At 38.5% G+C, this 19,358-nt stretch overlaps 2 protein-coding genes across 2 annotated transcripts; both read left to right on the plus strand.

Moving 5' to 3' along the window:
* The first annotated feature begins 2,680 nt into the window (after positions 1-2,680).
* LOC128647859 (olfactory receptor 5V1-like) lies at positions 2,681-3,613 on the plus strand. Its single transcript, XM_053700566.1, has one exon. It carries the CDS (start codon positions 2,681-2,683, stop codon positions 3,611-3,613), a length of 933 nt encoding a protein of 310 aa, XP_053556541.1.
* A 2,397-nt stretch (positions 3,614-6,010) lies between these two features.
* Positions 6,011-7,114, plus strand: LOC128647067 (olfactory receptor 5V1-like). Its single transcript, XM_053699881.1, has 2 exons — positions 6,011-6,300; positions 6,670-7,114. Exons 1-2 carry the CDS (start codon positions 6,011-6,013, stop codon positions 7,112-7,114), a joined length of 735 nt encoding a protein of 244 aa, XP_053555856.1.
* The last annotated feature ends 12,244 nt before the right edge of the window (positions 7,115-19,358 follow it).

The raw sequence follows: 19,358 nt of genomic DNA on the forward strand, positions 1-19,358 counted from the left end.
AAAAGAGGGGGGAGAGAGAGAGCGCAAAAGAGAGAGAGAACGCAAAAGAGAGGGGGGAGAGAGCGTAAAAGAGAGGGGGGAGAGAGCGAAAAAGAGAGGGGGAGAGAGAGCAAAAGAGAGAGGGGAGAGAAAGCAAAAGAGAGGGGGGAGAGAGAGAGCAAAAGAGAGATGGAGCAAGAGAGAGCGCAAAAGAGAGGGGGAGAGATTGCAAAAGAGAGGGAGAGAGAGCGCAAAAGAGAGGGAGAGAGAGAGCAAAAGAGAGGGGGGAGAGAGAGAGCAAAAGAAGTGGAGCGAGAGAGAGCGCAAAAGAGAGGTTGAGAGAGTGCAAAAGAGAGGGGGAGAGAGCGCAAAAGAGAGGGGGAGAGACAGAGCAAGGGGTGGGACCGCTGTACTGCAAAAAATGGCCTGCAAAAAAAAAAAGCTGTACTGCAAAAAATGGGCTTTAGATGGCCTGCAAAAAAAAACAAAAAAACGCTGTACTGCAAAAAATGGGCTTTAGGACTAGTACTTTATAAAACAAAGATGTAATAACAGCATTGAAAAAAACATTTATGTTAATGATTAAGTATATTCAGTGACATGAGTGTGGTTTTAGTCCCATGTTTTAATTATTCAGAGAGGTGATCCGTAATTCCATTTAATGTATCAAAATATTTAATAGATTTAAATTATTTTTGTTTTTTTATCAGTACACAGTATACATTTCTAAAAAAAAAGTAAAAACTTGATCATTTCAGTTGTTAATTAGGAAAAAAAAAGGCATTCAATTCAAGCCTTCAGCTGTATGCTAGGGAAAAATCACCCAGTTGCATAATTTTTTTCATTTTTTAACACATAGGTCTAGATTACGAGTTGAGCACAATATTGTGCGCAAAAGAGAGGGGGAGAGAGAAAACGCAAAAGAGAGGGGGGGAGAGAGCACGCGAAAGAGGGGGAGAGAGAGAGAATGCAAAAGAGAGGGGGAGAGAGAGAACGAAAAAAAGAGAGGGGGAGAGAGTGCAAAAGAGAGGGGGAGAGAGAGCACGCAAAAGAGGGGGGGAGAGAGAGAGAGAGAGCGCAAAAGAGAGAGAGAATGCAAAAGAGAGGGGGGAGAGAGCGTAAAAGAGAGGGGGGAGAGAGCGAAAAAGAGAGGGGGAGAGAGAGCAAAAGAGAGAGGGGAGAGAAAGCAAAAGAGAGGGGAGAGAAAGCAAAAGAGAGGGGGGAGACGGAGCAAAAGAGAGGGGGGGAGAGATAGAGCAAAAGAGAGGTGGAGCGAGAGAGAGCGCAAAAGAGAGGGGGAGAGATTGCAAAAGAGAGGGGGAGAGAGCGCAAAAGAGAGGGAGAGAGAGAGCAAAAGAGAGGGGGGAGAGAGAGAGCAAAAGAGGCGGAGCGAGAGAGAGCGCAAAAGAGAGGGGGAGAGAGCGCAAAAGAGAGGGGGAGAGACAGAGCAAGGGGTGGGACCGCTGTACCGCAAAAAATGGCCTGCAAAAAAACCCAAAAAAAGCTGTACTGCAAAAAATGGGCTTTAGATGGCCTGCAAAAAAAACAAAAACGCTGTACTGCAAAAAATGGGCTTTAGGACTAGTACTTTATAAAAGAAAGATGTTATAACAGCATTGAAAAAAACATTTATGTTAATGATTAAGTATATTCAGTGACATGAGTGTGGTTTTAGTCCCATGTTTTAATTATTCAGAGAGGTGATCAGTAATTCCAGTTAATGTATCAAAATATTTAATAGATTTAAATTATTTTTGTTTTTTTATCAGTACACAGTATACATTTCTAAAAAAAAAAAAAAAAGTAAAAACTTGATCATTTCAGTTGTTAATTAGGAAAAAAAAGGCATTACATTTTTTAACACATAGGTCTAGATTACGAGTTGAGCACAATATTGTGTTTACGCGAGTGAGATATTTGCGCTCCACTCAGTAATACCAGCCTGCATTAATGTGCGCTGATATTACAAGCGCGGTGCAACACAAACGCAACCTCGCGTTCGCATTGCCCACAAAGCCTTGCGCTCATGAGAGAAAATCTTCCATAGGCTTCAATGGAAACCTCATTTTAATGCCGATAGACACGGCAAACCACCTAGCACAGTGCAGGGGGCAAATCGCAAAGTGTAGGGCAGCAATAAATAAATATATATGAATATGAATATATACATATATATTTGTGTTTATATGTGTATATACTCATATTAACACATAAATATATATCTATATAAGCATATACATATAAATTTATAGTGAAAACACAGTCCCCCATTTAACGCAATGTAAAGGCAATTTAGGTTCCGTATTTTTCCAAACACCCCACATCCCCTCACTTTAACCCCTTATAACTGCTTTGTGCATTTTTTTTTTTTTTACAAAAATAAAAATGCTTATATTTATTTTGTATTGTTAAGTACTGTAATCTTTATTTTGGGACAATTGGGACATTATTTTCTTTTCAACCTGTGGTCTGTTCTCTGGTTAATTACGCTAAGCGTAAAGTGAAACCGTGAGCTTGCGGGAGCATTAACCAGCCACTTGCAATGGCTGTTTTTTTAACGTACGCCCATAAATGGGCAAATTAACCCCTTTACAGGTGCACGTTAGATAGATTTTTTCAAAAATAAGATTAACCTTGAAAATAGAAAATTTTTATTTATTATTAACTCTGATAAAATGTGTGTGTGTGTTTTACAGGTAAAATGACAGAATTTATAATTACTGTAAACAAGACAATATTGATGGAGTTCTTGCTGTTAGGATTTTCAGATATTCCTGACTTAAAACCTTTCTTGTTTTCCATGCTTCTTCTTGTGTATATGATGACACTAGCAGGAAACGGAGCAATCATCATGGTAACCAGTTTGGAAAAGAGCCTCCAGAAGCCAATGTATTTCTTTCTATGCAACCTGTCGATACTTGACATATGCTACACTTCAACCACCATGCCTAAAATGTTACAGACTCTTCTAACAGAAAATAACTCTATATCATTTAATGGGTGTGTGACTCAGATGTATTTATTTGTGACCTTTGTGGGCACTGAGTGTGTTCTCCTCAGTGTTATGTCATTTGATCGCTTTGTAGCTATATGTCGCCCTCTGCAATATTCTGGGATTATGGGACCTAAATTTTGCATTAATTTGGCAAGTATTTCCTGGTTATGTGGCTTTATGAATTCTTTAGTGCATACTGTCTTCACTTTTCGTTTAAATTTCTGTGTCTCCAATAGGATAAATGATTTCTATTGTGATATACCTCCACTCCTTTCACTTGCCTGTGATGATACAACTGTTAATGAACTTTTGCTATTGTCCATTGGAGTTTTTATAGGGTGGACTCCATTTCTCTGCATCATTGTATCCTACATATACATTATCATAACGATTATTAAAATCAGCTCTGCTAATGGTAGAAAAAAATCTTTCTCTACTTGCACATCTCACCTTACAGTAGTTATTTTATATTATGGGAGTGCAATCTTTAATTATGTAAGGCCGGTTTCTACTTACTCATTAGGCAAAGACAGACTAATATCAATTTTATTTAGCATTGTAACTCCTACATTAAACCCACTGATATACACTTTAAAGAACAAAGATGTAATAAAAGCAATGAAGAAATATGTTCTTTAATGGTTTCTGAATATGTTAATAATGCTAGGTTAAAGGGACACTAAACCCAATTTTTTTCTTTCATGATTCAAAAAGAGCATGCAATTTTAAGCAACTTTCTAATTTACTCCTATTATCAATTTTTCTACATTCTCTTGCTATCTTTATTTTAAAAAGACGGCATATAAGCAGCTAAGGAGCCAGTCAAATGTTGGTTCAGATCCTGGGCAGCACTTATTTATTGGTGCTGTCCAATCAGCAAGGACAACCCAGGTAATGAACCAAAAAAGGGGTGGCTTCAAAACTTATATTCTTGCTTTTCAAATAAAGATAGCAAGAGAAAGAAGAAACATTGATAATAGGAGTAAATTAGAAAGTTGCTTAAAATTACATACTCTATCTGAATCATGAAATAAAAAAATTGGGTTCAGTGCCCCTTAAAGAGTATTATGTGATATGAGAGTGATTTTAGTTTGATGTTTTAATTATCCATGGATGTGATTAGTTATAATATCAAAATATTAGATTTTTTTTTTTTCCAACTTAGTAATACCAGCACACGCAAATGTGCGCTGGTATTACAAGTGAGGTGCAATGTGAACGTGACATGGCATGAGAACTTGCACAGCAACGGGGGTAAGTCAAGCAGCGATGGGCAGCAGATTATAAATATATATTATAAATATATACATATGTATATGAATATATATGTATCTATTCATATGTTAATGTGTGTTAATACACATATTAACAAAATAAATAGCCACTTGTAATGGCTGGTTATTTATCATGCACCCGTAAATGGGCGAATTTTCTAATTTATTGGCAAGATGAATTAGCTCTCCACTTGTAATCTAGCCCTTAAAGGGACAGTCAACACTTACTTTAACATGTTTTGATATTGAAAATAAAAAAACAGAGGTCCGCCTACACTATACCCCTCCTGCCTTGCCGCCTTGCTTCTGTCCTAATCAGCGTCGCTAACTACTCTAATACCCAGTAAATATGGCAGCCGAACTCCCCCCACCATTACGTAGCTGCCTTCTTCTTCAACTGATAAGCAAATCAGAATCCAGTCCTCGGACAGAAATTGCACGCATCTAATTTTTATAATCCTTTAATTAACCAAACTACCTGCTAAGGAAAATTCCCCTTTTGTTGCATTACCCTTCTTTTTATTTATCCACATATCAAAATGTTTTACACATATTGCATACTTAAAGGGACAGTCAACACCAGAATTTTTGTTGTTTAAAAAGAAAGATAATCCCTTTATTACGCATTCTCCAGTTTTGCATAACCAACACAATTATAATTATACACGTTTTACCTCTGTGATTACCTTGTATCTAAGCCTCTGCAAACTGCACCCTTATTTCAGTTCTTTTGACAGATTTGCATTTTAGCCAATCAGTTCTCACTCCTAGGTCACTTCACGTGCCTGAGCTCAATGTTATCTATATGAAACACATGAACTAATGCCCTCTAGTGGTCAAAATGCATTCAGATTAGAGGCAGTCTTCAAGGTCTAAGAAATTAGCATATGAACCTCCTAGGTTTAGTTTTCAACTAAGAATATGAAGAGAACAAAGCAAAATTGGTGATAAAAGTAAATTGGGAAGTTGTTTAAAATTACATGCCCTATTTGAAACATGAAAGTTTTTTTGAGACTTGACTATCCCTTTAAAGGGACATAAATACCCCAACAAAAATGTTTTCATGATTCAGATAGAACATACAATTTTTCAATTTACTTCTATTATCAAATTTTCTTCATATTTTTTTGAGTCTGCAGCACTATATGGCAGCAGTTTTGCAACAATGTTACACATTAGCAAGAGCACTGGATGGCAGCACTATTTCCTGTCATGTAGTGCTGCAGACACGTGCACGCTACCTACCTAGGTATCTCTTCAACAAAGTAGAACAATTCAAATTTGATAATAGAAGTAAATTGGGAACTTTTTTTTAAATTATAGGTTCTATCTCAATCATGAAAGAAAAATGTTGGGTTTCATGTTCCTTTAATATACATGTTCTCAGAAACAATCACTTGTATATTGCTTTATATGACAGAAGTTTTGCAAGAAAGCTTTTAACAATGTTATACATTCTAGAATCACCATTGCTCTTTATTGCACAGCAACATTGTTGCAAAACTGCTGCCATTTAGTTCTCCAGTCACCTGAATGCTACATACCTAGGTATTCTCTTAAAAAAAGAATACCATGAAAACAAAGTAAATTTGATAATAGAACCCATAAATGGTTAAATTAACCCCTTTACAGGTGCACGTTAATATAGAGCTCCACTCGTAATATAGGCCATAGATTTTTTTGAAAATAAGATAAACCTTGAAAATAGAAAATTGTATTTATTATTAACTCTGATGAAATGTGTGTGTGTTTTACAGATAAAATGACAGAATTTATAATTACTGTAAACAAGACAATATTCATGGAGTTCTTGCTGTTAGGATTTTCAGATATTCCTGACTTAAAACCTTTCTTGTTTTCCATGCTTCTTCTTGTGTATATGATGACACTAGCAGGAAACGGAGCAATCATCATGGTAACCAGTTTGGAAAAGAGCCTCCAGAAGCCAATGTATTTCTTTCTATGCAACCTGACGATACTTGACATATGCTACACTTCAACCACCATGCCTAAAATGTTACAGACTCTTCTAACAGAAAATAACTCTATGGGGCCTATCTATCAAGCTCTGAAAGGAGCTTGACGGCCCGTGTTTCTGGCGAGTCTTCAGACTCGCCAGAAACAGCAGTTATGAAGCAGCGATCTAAAGATCGCTGCTCCATAACCCTGTCTACCTGCTCTGAGCAGGCGGACAGACATCACCGCAATTCAACCCAATCGAGTACGATCGGGTTGATTGACAGCCCCCTGCTGGCGGCCGATTGGCCGCAATTCTGAAGGGGGCGGCGTAGCACCAGCAGCTCTTGTGAGCTGCTGGTGCAATGCTGAATACGGAGAGCGTATAGCTCTTCGTATTCAGCGAGGTCTGGCGGACCTGATCCGCACTGTCGGATCAGGTCCGCCAGACTTTAATAAATAGAGGCCTATATCATTTAATGGGTGTGTGACTCAGATGTATTTATTTGTGACCTTTGTGGGCACTGAGTGTGTTCTCCTCAGTGTTATGTCATTTGATCGCTTTGTAGCTATATGTCGCCCTCTGCAATATTCTGGGATTATGGGACCTAAATTTTGCATTAATTTGGCAAGTATTTCCTGGTTATGTGTCTTTATGAATTCTCTAGTGCATACTGTGTTCACTTTTCATTTACATTTCTGTGTCTCCAATAGGATAAATTATTTCTATTGTGATATACCTCCACTCCTTTCACTTGCCTGTGATGATACAACTGTTAATGAACTTTTGCTATTGTCCATTGGAGTTTTTATAGGATGGACTCCATTTCTCTGCATCATTGTATCCTACATATACATTATCATAACGATTATTAAAATCAGCTCTGCTAATGTAACTGAATTTTTTTAAAAAAAATTGTAAGCTCTGTCTGAATAATAAAAGAAAAAATTTGGGTTTCATGTCACTTTAATTAGAAAAGGTTTATTCACAGTTTGTTTATTGTTGTTCACTGCAGGAGTTTACTATAATGTTACTGAGTAAATATATCTTGCTGATATAGATAACTAAAGTATTTTTATTCAGAAGCTTTCTTTTCATCACTCATTTCTAAAAAGGCAACTTAGTTCTACACTAGAAAAGTTACATACAATATAATACAAAGGAAAGATTATGGGCTAGATTACAAGTGGAGCGTTAATTTATCGTGCACCCACAAACAGGCAAATTTGCTTGGTTCGCAGGCGTGTGATTAAAACCAGAGGTATTCAAAAGCATAGTGCAGTCCCATGCTGTTATTTGTCCATGGGTTTAGACAATCCTGTCTTAATTAGCATTGTTAGTAGTTCATGCATGAATGATTTTAATACAAAGTCACTGCAGTTAGTTATGTATGCTTTTGAAAAAAGTACAGCAGAGCCCTGATGGAGCCCATTCACGCAATGGATTATTTGGCAAAACGCGAGTAGGCAGCACTTGCTCTGAAATCGGCTTGTAACCTATATGGGAGCACCATGATACAACGTTGGCCAGAGGACCCAACTGTAAGTTTGAGTGGCTGGTTGTATGCAAAGAAGCACGGGACCTAGAGTGTGACTGGTGCTGAAGTTCATCTTGAATCAGCTTCCGGAGGAACTTTGAAAGGCACAAGGACCTAAAGTGCGGCTGATGCTGCAGTCATGGATCTATCTCTATAAGCAGACTACAAGTTAAAGGGACATAAAACAAGTTGGGATAGAGGCAAAATATAATAATATTTACTTTAATTACTATACCTGCAAATTTATACTGCAGTGCCTCGTGTTTAACCCTTTCTTTTAAGTTTCCAAATTGTACAGCTCTAACCACCTCACACACAATTCCTTCTATGGCTGTATCTATATCCACCTTTGATTTTGTAGAATCCAAGACTTTAACACTCATTATCTGCTGGAGCATGCCTAGAAGCAAATAAGCTGCTGTGAAATATAATGCCTGTGTTTCTGATGCTAAACACTGATAAGGTGGGTGGATTAGACCCCTTCAGATAGCATGGCTATGTAACTAATTTGCTTATTTTTGAAAATTATTTGAAAATACTTGCCAGTAATTTTTAAACAATTTTTTTTATGCAAACTATTTTTTTTTACCTAATTAAGCCCTTTTAGGATATGCACAGATCTCAACTTGTTTTATGGCACTTTAAGGTAATGGATTATAAGAGATTTGATGACCTATTAATGAAATGGGACCCTCACTCATGAAAATAACCTTTACCGCAGAATGCTAGAAGTGCCAGTAATGTTGGGTCTAAAAACTGGGAGGAAAATACCTCTTTGCTGACATTGCTTTTGCATATATTGTCTGAACTGAATAATTTACAGTGTTTTGTTTCTTTTAAATGACAACTTTGGCTGCTGTACTTTTTTAAAATCATGCATAACTAACTTGTACTGGTATGTCTCTGTATTAAAATCATTCTTGAACAAAACTACTAAATTTCCTTACACAAGACACAACAAAGATTTTTATCAACTCTCTCATCCTTTCCCATCTCGACTACTGCAACTCTATCCTCTCTGGTCTCCCTAGCTGCCGCCTAGCTCCTTTACAATCCATAATGAATGAATGCCTCTGCCAGGCTCATCTTCCTTGCACGTCGCTCTTCATCTGCCGCACTTCTCTGCCAATCCCTTCAATGGCTTCCAGGATTAAACACAAAATTCTCACTCTGACACACAAAGCCCTCAATTGTATTGCTCCCCCTTACATCTCAGACTTTGTCTCCAGATACTCTCCGTCCTGTCCCCTTCGCTCCGCTCATGATCTCCTACTCTCCTCCTCTCTTGTTACCTCCTCACATTCCCGTCTACAAGATTTCTCCAGACTGGCTCCCATCTTATGGAAGTCTCTGCCTCGCTCCACAAGAATCTCCCCTAGTTTTAAAAGCTTCAAGTGCTCCCTGAAGACTCTACTATTCAGGGGCGCTTACAACCTACACTAACCTTCCTATCTCTACTGCTATCCCCTTAAACCCCATAGCATGTAAGCCTATGAGCCAAGCTGTTTGTAGTTCACCTTCATAAGAGCCAACTACAACAGTGCAACTCTTGGCAGGACCCTTCACCCATTTGATCCCTGTAATCATTTTTATATACCACCCATGTTCATAGCGCTGCGGAACCTGTTGGCGCTCTACAAATACCTGATAATAATAATAAATGCTAATTAAAGGGACACTAATGTCAAAATTGATCTTTCATGATTCAGATAGAGCATGCAATTTTAACCAACTTTCCAATTTACTTCTATTAACAAATAGTGCACAGACTTTTTATATTTACACTTTTTGAGTCACCAGCTCCTACTGAGCATGTGCAATAATTCACAGAATATATATATATATATATATATATACACACAGTGCTTTTTATGTAAAAGAAAATGTGCCGGTACTCATTGATTTTTGATTGATAAATTCTGCTCATTAACTTTGATTAAAGCAAAGGGACAAGATTATTTACAATGTCTGATGTATTTTCCAGCCCCCTCTTGTGAAAACTAGAGTATTTACATAATGATTATAAATATTACCCCTTATACGTTGACAGAGGTGGGGGTACTCAGTACTGGTGAGTACCCCCACAAAAAAGCCCTGTATGTATAATATGTATATATATATATATATATATTTATATGTAATTGGCTAATGGCTGTCACATGATACAGGTGGAGTGGAAATAGAAATAACTTTGAAATTTGTCAGAAAAAAACTAATACTCATTTGACGTTCAGCCTAAATGCTATTGCATTGTCTTTTTATCATGCAATTGTTGATTATGTAAATCTACTGTATTTACTGGTTAAGAAAGGATTGTGTAACTCTATTGACAAATTTACAAAAGGATAGTGAGAAAGCACTGAAAATAGAGAGGAAGGAGCTACACCAACACAAAGAAAACAGGATGATTAAAATAATCCCTAGGAGGATATTAGCAAATTCTTAGATAGAAGATCTTCCTGCGCTAAAGGTCAGAGATAAACTGACGCTAAAGCTAAATCAATAGGGCGATGATTTTTAATAAGGTAAAATTAATTTTAATTTTTGTTCAATATAAAAATCTATCTAAAAAGTATTTCATATATATTGGGATGTAGTCAGTATAATGGCCTATGACAACACAAAAGACTCTTTAAAAAATACAATTCATTCAATTAAAAAATAGAATAAGAATAAAGATGAATAATAAGAATTGATTAGTATATACAGTGAGTTAGTGTATAGTGATTTAGTGTGCAATAAAAACAATAACAACAATTAATTATGGCAATATGAGTAAAATAAAACAAGTACTAAGACCCCAAATGAATGATAATAAATATCATGACATAAAAAGTTTGACCTAAAAAGTTAAAAGGGCAAGCAAGATTGCAACAGCCAGTTATTAGTTAATTGCACACAATTATTGCAAAAAAAAGTGCTGTAATGAAAAATAGTGCAGTTGCTGCAGATTTTTGCTTTGCATAAGCAGATAATGTTATTTTATATGGAGCTGGCAATGTTATTGTGCTTGTGTTTCTTTGGGTTTGACATAATACCTCAGCCTTATATCTACATATTAGATTTTAAAGAGTAGTTATTTTTGAGTGCTGTAATCCCCTACTTTAATCATAGTATCTCATATAGCTCTACTATGTGAAATTTATTTTCTCATAAATTTTGGACTAATATATATATACAGGGAGTGCAGAATTATTAGGCAAGTTGTATTTTTGAGGATTAATTTTATTATTGAACAACAACCATGTTCTTAATGAACCCAAAAAACTAATTAATATCAAAGCTGAATAGTTTTGGAAGTAGTTTTTAGTTTGTTTTTAGTTATAGCTATTTTAGGGGGATATCTGTGTGTGCAGGTGACTATTACTGTGCATAATTATTAGGCAACTTAACAAAAAACAAATATATACCCATTTCAATTATTTATTTTTACCAGTGAAACCAATATAACATCTCAACATTCACAAATATACATTTCTGACATTCAAAAACAAAACAAAAACAAATCAGTGACCAATATAGCCACCTTTCTTTGCAAGGACACTCAAAAGCCTGCCATCCATGGATTCTGTCAGTGTTTTGATCTGTTCACCATCAACATTGCGTGCAGCAGCAACCACAGCCTCCCAGACACTGTTCAGAGAGGTGTACTGTTTTCCCTCCTTGTAAATCTCACATTTGATGATGGACCACAGGTTCTCAATGGGGTTCAGATCAGGTGATCAAGGAGGCCATGTCATTAGATTTTCTTCTTTTATACCCTTTCTTGCCAGCCACGCTGTGGAGTACTTGGATGCGTGTGATGGAGCATTGTCCTGCATGAAAATCATATTTTTCTTGAAGTATGCAGACTTCTTCCTGTACCACTGCTTGAAGAAGGTGTCTTCCAGAAACTGGCAGTAGGACTGGGAGTTGAGCTTGACTCCATCCTCAACCCGAAAAGGCCCCACAAGCTCATCTTTGATGATACCAGCCCAAACCAGTACTCCACCTCCACCTTGCTGGCGTCTGAGTCGGACTGGAGCTCTCTGCCCTTTACCAATCCAGCCACGGGCCCATCCATCTGGCCCATCAAGACTCACTCTCATTTCATCAGTCCATAAAACCTTAGAAAAATCAGTCTTGAGATATTTCTTGGCCCAGTCTTGACGTTTCAGCTTGTGTGTCTTGTTCAGTGGTGGTCGTCTTTCAGCCTTTCTTACCTTGGCCATGTCTCTGAGTATTGCACACCTTGTGCTTTTGGGCACTCCAGTGATGTTGCAGCTCTGAAATATGGCCAAACTGGTGGCAAGTGGCATCTTGGCAGCTGCACGCTTGACTTTTCTCAGTTCATGGGCAGTTATTTTGTGCCTTGGTTTTTCCACACGCTTCTTGCGACCCTGTTGACTATTTTGAATGAAACGCTTGATTGTTCGATGATCACACTTCAGAAGCTTTGCAATTTTAAGAGTGCTGCATCCCTCTGCAAGATATCTCACTATTTTTTACTTTTCTGAGCCTGTCAAGTCCTTCTTTTGACCCATTTTGCCAAAGGAAAGGAAGTTGCCAAATAATTATGCACACCTGATATAGGGTGTTGATGTCATTAGACCACACCCCTTCTCATTACAGAGATGCACATCACCTAATATGCTTAATTGGTAGTAGGCTTTCGAGCCTATACAGCTTGGAGTAAGACAACATGCATAAAGAGGATGATGTGGTCAAAATGCTCATTTGCCTAATAATTCTGCACTCCCTGTATATATATATATATATATATATATATATATATATATATATATATATATATACGTATATATAAATAAAATTTTATTTATATGTATTTTATTATATAATGCTATAATATTTTAATTAAATTATTGTTGTGTTTTTAAAAATAGTGTTTTTTGCTTTTGGGGTGTTTTTATCTTTTTTTTAGGAAGAAGATATTATAGTTACATAGAAGACAGTAACCAAGCATTTTTAGTTTTATTTCTATATTTCCTATATATTCTCAAATTTAATTAGTTATTAATATAGAACACATATTAACTGTCTTTTCTGCTATTTCTGTCTGCCCTTCTCCTAAAACTCACTGCACTTCCCTGTAGCAACAATAACCCCTACACTATCCATATCTCACCCTCCATTCTCCCATCCCCTATGCTGTCCTCTCATGAACTACTCTGTCTCCTTAGAAATACTTTCCCTTCTTACTCTCCTGTGTCTAATCATAACCGCTCCTACAAGTCTCACTCTTACCTTCTGTCACTCACACTCCTACTACTGCTTGCTGCTGGTGACATCTCTTCTAACCCTGGTCCTGCAGCAATCACCACACTTTTACACTCTTACTCGGTCCTCCACTGTAAAAACTCTAGGTCACACAATCCTAACAATCTTATCTCTATTAACCCACAGCGCTTATCCCCTCTCTTTTCTTGTGCTCTCTGGAATGCACACTCTGTCTGTAACAAACTTACAACTGTTCACAACCTGTTTGTTTCTAATGCCTTCAATCTTCTAGCAATTACTGAAACCTGGTTATCATCTTCTGACACTGCTTCCATTGCTGCTCTCACGCACGGTGGTCTCCACTTTAGCCACACACCTAGGCCAGGTGAGAGACATGGTGGTGGTGTTGGCATCTTACTCTCCCCCTCCTGCTCCTATCAGCACCTGCATCTTCATCCATCTCTCACCTTTTCCTCCTTTGAAGTTCACTGCATCCACCAGTTCTCCCCTCTTCCCTCAGGGTGGCAGTTTTCTATCACCCCCCCCCTGGACTAACCTCCCAATTCCTCGCTAACTTTGCTGCCTGGCTTTCTCACTTTCTCTCTACAAATACAACTGCTCTAATCCTAGGGGACTTCAACATCCCCATTGATAACCCATCAGCCCCTAACCTTCTCTCACTCACAAACTCCTTTGGTCTCTCACAATCCACCCTATTCCATACTCATCACGACGGACACTCTCTTGATCTGGTATTCTCCTACCTCTGCTCTCTCTCTGACGTCACCTGTCGCCTATTTCCCATCTCAGACCACCATCTGCTCACCTTTAATCTAAATATACAGGCTAAACCTACTTCTCCCCCTCACCCCTGCACCTGTAGAAATCTGCACACTGTGGATCCTCTTCAACTTTCCAAACTTATTCAATAACACCTCCCCCACACTTTCACGATATCCTGCCCTGACCTTGCTACAACCCACTATAACAATACTCTCTCCTCTGCACTTGACATTTTTGCTCCTCCCCAAATATACAAAATCCCACAGCTCCAACCCTGGCACTCTAAGCAAACATTCTACCTGCAAAAATGCTCCCGTGCTGCTGAACATGCCTGGAGGAAATCCCATTCTGAGCCAGATTTCCTCCACTATAAGTTCATTCTTTATTCTTACTCCTCTGCCCTTAACTTAGCCAAGCAAACCTACTTCTCTTCTCTTATATCTACTCACTCCTCAAACCCTAAATGTCTCTTCTCCATTTTCAGCTCTCTCCTCTATTCAAAGTGAAAAAAATTGGATGCGCCTAATTCCTACAAGTACTGATGCAGTGATTCGCTATCCTGATGAAACGGTTGGTGCAAGACCGTGAAACGTCGTAGTTTTAGTGTTTTTTACTTGGTTTTAATAAAGTCCTTTTACTACATCGAGACTTTACACGGATTTACTTATTACACTTTATTGACCCTTATTCCATCATGGGGGCACAGTCTAGGTAGCCCCTTAGTTGCCACTATCCTGTGTGTGGATACCAAGACAGCAGAATTTGTGATAACAGCTTGCCGTGGGGAGTTCCAGAGGAGACGATAGACAGTCAGCTGTGCGACTATAAGTGCTCAGCCTGCGATTGTGGCACTTATCAAGTGCTGTCTTTCCCGTAAGTAGAAATCAGTTCAAGAGGGGATAAGTGGTTGAAATCTTTGATGCTGCACTATTGTAGCGCTATCTCTCTCTTGTATCTTTTTATGATTTGTGGATACTGAGACGGTAGAACTCGTCATTCCTGTATACCGCTGGAGATCAACAGACAATAAATCACTGTGGGGTCTTCCAAAGGAAACGGAGGATAGTCAGCTGTGCGACTATAAAGTACAGCTTGCGCTTGTGGCACTTATCAAGTGCTGTCCTTCCTGTAAGTAGAATCGAGTGGACTTGGGGAGAGTGTATGTTACCATTGATGCTGCACTATTGTGGTGCCTTCTTTTTTTCCTTTATGTTATTGCAGAACCATCTCTCCTCTATTCACCTGCACCACCCCTTCATCTGCCTTTAGTGCTCAAGACCTGGCAGACTACTTTTTCAATAAAACACTTACCATCTGAAGTAATATCCCAACACAAGACTGCAACCTTTCATCTCCGCTCCCAGCCACCACTCTCAGCACCTTCCCCCCAACCACTGAGAATGAAGTGAGTTCCCTATTGTCTTCCTCATACCTCACTACCTGCCCAATGGACCCTATCCCTTTACATCTAATACCTTCTCTGTCTTCTACCCTCACTCCAGCTCTTACTCACATATTCAACCTATCCCTTACTACCGTTTCATTTCCATCTTTCTTCAAACATGCAAAGATCACCCCCATCCTAAAAAAAACCTCATCAACCCCAATTTTCTTGCAAACTACCACCCCATATCACTGCTTTCGCTAGCTTCAAAAGTCCTGGAAAACTAGTTTTTGATCCCCTAACCAACTTCTTGTCCTCCAACTCATTGCTCGACCCATTGCAATCTGGCTTCCGTCCCCAACACTCAACTGAGACTGCCCTCACCAAGGTTACTAACAATCTTCTTTCTGCTAAAAGCAATGGCCACTACTCAATAATTATCTTACTTGACCTGTCTGCTGCCTTTGACACTGTTGACCATCCCCTTCTCCTACGGACTCTCAGCTCCCTTGGGCTCTCTGACACTGCCCTCTCCTGGATCCACTCTTATCTCTCTACTAGGTCCTTTTCTGTCTCCTTTGCTGGTGACTCCTCCTATCCATTGCCTCTGTCTGTTTGAGTACCTCAAAGCTCTGTTCTGGGTCCTCTACTCTTCTCTATTTATACTTCCTCACTAGGTAAACTTATCAGTAGCTATGGCTTTAACTATCACCTCTATGCTGATGATACTCAGATCTACTTATCCACCCCTGCACTCTCTCCTTCTCTCCTTTCTCAAATCAGTGTCTGCTTATCTCGCATTTCTTCTTGGATGGCCTCTCACCACCTAAAAATCAACATGTCCAAGACTGAGCTCCTTCTAATCCCCCCTCTAATTCTACCCCAGTTTCTAACTTTTCAATCATTGTTGGTGACACCACTATCTCCCCATCACCCCAAGTCTGCTGCCTAGGAGTTACACTTGACTCCAATCTGTCCTTCATACCACACATCCAATTGCTCTCTTGTTCCTGTCGCAACCACCTACGCAATATTTTTTAAAATGTGTCTGTTTCTGAGTGCTGAAACTACTAAACAGCTAATCCACTCTCTGGTAATTTCCTGACTTGACTACTGTAATAACCTACTAACTGGCCTCTTTCTCTCCCGCCTCTCCCCTCTTCAATCCATCCTAAATGCTTCTCCTAGGTTAATCCACCTCTCCTGATGCCTCTCCCCTCTTCAATCCATCGTAAATGCTTCTGCTAGGCTAATCCACCTCTCCCTGACCCTGTTAATTACAGTGAGATTCCCTCCATGCCCCTCTGAAGTCTGTCTTCTCAACCAGGCCAAAACTTGCTTTAATCTCATCTGCTGTTAGCAAGGAAAATTCCCTAGTCCATTTCCTAACTAGATTATCCATGTGTTTTTGGTCATTACTGTTTATCAATAGATTGTATAAAAATGATATAGAACGTTTACCTTGCTTATATAGATAAATAGCCGAAGCCAGGTTGCCCGTCCCCCAGTCACATATCATATCTTTAGTAATTTCTTTATAAAAGTGTCTAATTTGTAAATATGCAAAGAAAGTATGTTTATGTAGAGAATATTCTTTTTGAAGCATTTCAAAAGATTTAACATTTTCTGAGTCTTGATCTTTAATTTGTATTAAATTTTGGAGCCATTTACTTGTCCATTCTTTAAATACCGGGGATCTAATTGCTGATGGGAACTCTGGATTTCCTTCGATAGGTAGATATTTGGATAATCTGTGATTAACCCCTAATTATTTGGTAAGAGTTAAAGGGACACTGAACCCAATTTTTTTTCTTTCGTGATTCAGATAGAGTATGCAATTTTAAGCAACTTTCTAATGTACTTCTATTATCAAATTTTCTTTGTTCTCTTGCTATCTTTATTTGAAAAAGAAGACATCTAAGTTTTTTTTTGGTTCAGACTCTGGACAGCATTTTTTTAATTGGTGGATGAATTTATCCACCAATCAGCAAAGACAACCCAGGTTGTTCACCAAAAATGGGCCGGCATCTAAACTTACATTCTTGCATTTCAAATAAAGATACCAAGAGAATAAAGAAAATTTGATAATACAAGTAAATTAGAAAGTTGCTTAAAATTTAATGCTCAGTCTGAATTATGAAAGAAAAAAATTTGGGTTCAGTGTCCCTTTAACCATGCCAAAATTGGGCCTCTAAAAATTAACAAATTGTCTAGATTTACATGTATGGTAGGTTTAGTACAATGGATCATTGCTTTTAACGAGTAGGGTGCCAATAAAGTTGATTCTAATGTAAAATGTGTTACATATTGTTTTTCAGTGATCCAATCTACTACAGATTTAGCCAGCACCTCTATGTTATAAAATTGTAAATATGGGAGGGCTAAACCCCCCACATTTTTATGTATACTTAATTTCATTGGGGATATGCACACTTTTTTCTGTTGCCAAACAAATTTTGCAGTGATACTATTGTAGTAAACTATATCCCTACTATGGATAAGGAAAGGCAGAATCTGCATAGGGTATAATATTTGTGGGAAAAGTATAGTCTTTACCAATGCAACTCTTGCGGTCAATGTGATAGGGAGCTGCATCCACCCTTTAAGATCTTTGTCAAATTTCAAAAAGAGGGAGGAGTAGTTCAGACCATACCATTTGGATGGATCTGAGCAGATTATAATACCAAGATAATTAGCTTTACTACTTTAAAGGGACATTGAAGTTTTACAGGTTTATGGTGGGTTAACCACATTATCTCAGATTTGATGGGGTTAATTATATAGCCAGAGAAAGAGCAAAATAATTCTGCCAATTTCAGAAATTGGTTTATCAAGTCTTTAGTGTTACTCAAAAATACAAGTAAATCATCAGCAAATAATGTTAAGGACAGCTTTTTCTCTCCAATCATGGAGTGCAAGTATATTTACTTAATTTCTGTTTATGCTCACCTTGTTCCAAAGACCAAGCATACTTACCTTGTACCTGTGTATGCTCAAGCAATGTTCTAACTCTACTTCATCTCATCTCTCTACAGGTATGCATCTTTGCTCCCTTTATTATCCTGGCTGTTTCACCACATCTCTTTAAATGTTTACAATATTTTGGTATGCATTTCTTCAGATCTCTGAATTTATGACTTTTTTTGTAATTGTGTTATCAGCTACTCATCTCACTGTGCATCCCCAGCCATTTGTGTGCCCCCCAGTCTAATTTGCAAGTGTGTGTAACCCCTGTCTAGCTAACTATCCTGCTTGTAACCAGCTGCCTGCAATCAAATCATTCCTACTTAGATGCAATCAGCCAATAGGATTGAGCTCGCATTCTATTGGCTGTTCCAATCAGCCAATAGAATGTGAGCTCAATCCTATTGGCTGATTGGATCAGCCAATAGTATTGAATTTCAATCCTATTGGCTGATTGCATCAGCCAATAGGATTTTTTCTACCTTAATTCCGTTTGGCTGATAGAATTCTAACAGCCAATCAGAGTCTAAGGGACGCCATCTTGGATGATGTCACTTAAAGGTACCTTCATTCATCTTTAGTCGTCGAATGAAGAGGATGCTCCGTGTCGGATGTCTTGAAGATGGAGCCGCTCCGTGTCGGATGGATGAAGATAGAAGATGCAGTCTGGATGATGACTTCTGCCCGTCTAGAGGACCACTTTGCCCGGCTTGGATGAAGACTTCTCCCAGCTTCGTTGAGGACTTCAACCCGGTTGGATGAAGACTTCTGCCGCTTCCTTGAGGATGGATGTCGGATCTTCAGAACAGTAAGTCGATCTTCAGGGGGTTAGTGTTAGGTTTTTTAAGGGTGTATTGGGTGGGTTTTATTTTTAGGTTAGGAACTTTGGGCCGCAAAGAGCTAACTGCCCTTTTAAGGGCAATGCCCATCCAAATGCCCTTTTCAGGGCAATGGGGAGCTTAGGTTTTTTTAGTTAGGCTTTTATTTGGCGGGTTGGTTGTGTGGGTGGTGGGTTTTACTGTTGGGAGGATTGTTTGTATTTTTTTTGACAGCGTTGTACCATAAAACTCTTAACTACTGACTTTTAAATGCGCTAGGACTCTTGACAGGGTAGGCTGTACCGCTAACTTTTTGGCCTCCCAGGACAGACTCGTAATACCGGCGCTATGGAAGTCCCATAGAAAAAAGACTTTACGAAGTTTACGTAAGTCGTTTTGCGGTAAGGCCAAAGAAGTGTGCGGTACACCTATACCTGCAAGACTCGTATT

The sequence above is a fragment of the Bombina bombina genome, chromosome 2 (assembly GCF_027579735.1).
Source record: "Bombina bombina isolate aBomBom1 chromosome 2, aBomBom1.pri, whole genome shotgun sequence".
NCBI lineage: Eukaryota > Metazoa > Chordata > Amphibia > Anura > Bombinatoridae > Bombina > Bombina bombina.